This window comes from Nanorana parkeri, unplaced genomic scaffold (genome assembly GCF_000935625.1).
Source record: "Nanorana parkeri isolate BGI_ZX_2015 unplaced genomic scaffold, ASM93562v1 scaffold609, whole genome shotgun sequence".
Classification (NCBI taxonomy): domain Eukaryota; kingdom Metazoa; phylum Chordata; class Amphibia; order Anura; family Dicroglossidae; genus Nanorana; species Nanorana parkeri.
Genome location: NW_017306877.1, coordinates 125,938 through 127,558, shown reverse-complemented (window position 1 = coordinate 127,558; position 1,621 = coordinate 125,938). Strand labels below are relative to the sequence as shown.

Genomic DNA, 1,621 nt, shown 5'->3' with positions numbered 1-1,621 from the left:
AATCATACGTTTTAAACCCAAGGGTTGGTAGAAGGCATCAGGTGATGAGGTCCCGGGTGGGGCTTTGAGAAGCTGGTCCTGGAAGGATAAAGTTGGACTTTACGGCATGATGATTTTTTTTTTCTGGGTGTACTGCTGGGGACGGGTGGGTTGGGGGATGGGTATCCATGCTTTATGTTGGGTATAACATGAATGGTCTGAAAGGTGGACTGCGCCTTCAACTCTCGTAGATCAAACAGACTCCTATAGAGCCCCTCTGTATCTTCCTATTTCTGGCCAACGGCACTATGGCCCCCCACTACCACCACTATGGCGGCCCATACCCCCATCTGATCCCTCCATCAACCATCACCTTCTGGATTCTGAAAATGGCGGCCTGTAGGATCGGCACTCACCAGCAAGGACAATACCGTCTCTTAGGAAGGGACCTCCAAACACGGAGACGATCTCATCGGCGTGATCCGCCTTCACAAAGTCCGGCTTGACATCATGGAACAAGGACGGGCGGTGCTGGAATTCGTAGAAGTAGACAGGAAGTCCGGAGTCTGGTGAACAGACGGATGGTGAAGACAACTTTACAAAGAGACTGATTCAGTTTAAAGTGGACCTGTCATCTGGTGTACTTTTTTTCATATTAGGTACATGTATGCTGAGTAATGTGCCAGCGTGACCCTTCCAGGTATCTACTACCTCTCACAGAGATCACCTCCCCCCACGACAATGCCTTCATCTGATTTTCTCTCCAGAAGGAGGAAGCCATCTTTGTTCAGGCATCATCCAGGGCCACCATCTACTTCCTGGACTGAGATGCCGGCAAAGAGATGACACAAGCATGCCTGTGCAGTTCACTGGGGGAGGGGAGACTGATCACAGGGGGAGGGGACACTGACTTGATCACACGACACCCTCTTGTCCTCCTGAGCAGATTCCCCTCCCATCCCCCGTCAGTAAACTAAGATGATATCACCACAACAAATCCTGACTCCTCCCTCTTCGCACCCTGTACCTCGGTGATATTTGGCGATTCTCAGGGCAGGAATAACGAACATCAGGTCTCCACAGATATCCAAGAGACGGTCGCGGAACACAAACGGATCGCTCACACCAGAGAGGTATTCATCCAGGACAGAAGGGAGCACTTTGGGGCTCAATCCCTACAAACAATAGACGTGTAATATCAGAATGACCGTTCATAGAAGGATTTCCAACGAGTTCACATTCCAAATGTGATGCACATAAGGGGTCCCTTTAGAAACAATTTACAGAGCCATTTGCCCTGCGAATCTTTCTGAACCACCAGGTGGAGCTGTGGAGCATAGGAAATTAATACTGACTCCATGTGCTCCTTATCGCCAGCTAGTGGCCAACATGCGGTATTACATGACATTTGCCATAAAAAATATATGTTATGTAGTATATTGGTTTGTAATTGGGTGGGGGGGGGGGGGGGGGGGGCTTTACATTTGGTTCTGCACTCTGCGGTTAGAATGAGTCACACTTTAATGATCACTTTAATAACTCCTTCATGGCACACCCAGCGTTACCACACAACCCCAAAAGCCCCATGGCTTTGTGGGGTCTCACCAGGGTAGCAGATTTTGCCTTGTACACACATGCGATG

The 1,621-nt window shown here is 49.4% G+C and overlaps 1 protein-coding gene across 1 annotated transcript in view; it reads right to left on the bottom strand.

Moving 5' to 3' along the window:
* Window positions 1–1,621, bottom strand: part of LOC108792172 (fatty acyl-CoA hydrolase precursor, medium chain-like) — an 18,819-nt gene that overhangs the window by 3,025 nt on the left and 14,173 nt on the right. The window contains exons 11-12 of the mRNA XM_018562881.1: window positions 1,007–1,154; window positions 396–545 (exon numbers count right to left, since the gene is read on the bottom strand). Of these exons, the coding sequence (XP_018418383.1) occupies window positions 396–545; window positions 1,007–1,154 (298 nt within the window). The remainder of the gene's footprint in view (window positions 1–395; window positions 546–1,006; window positions 1,155–1,621) is intronic.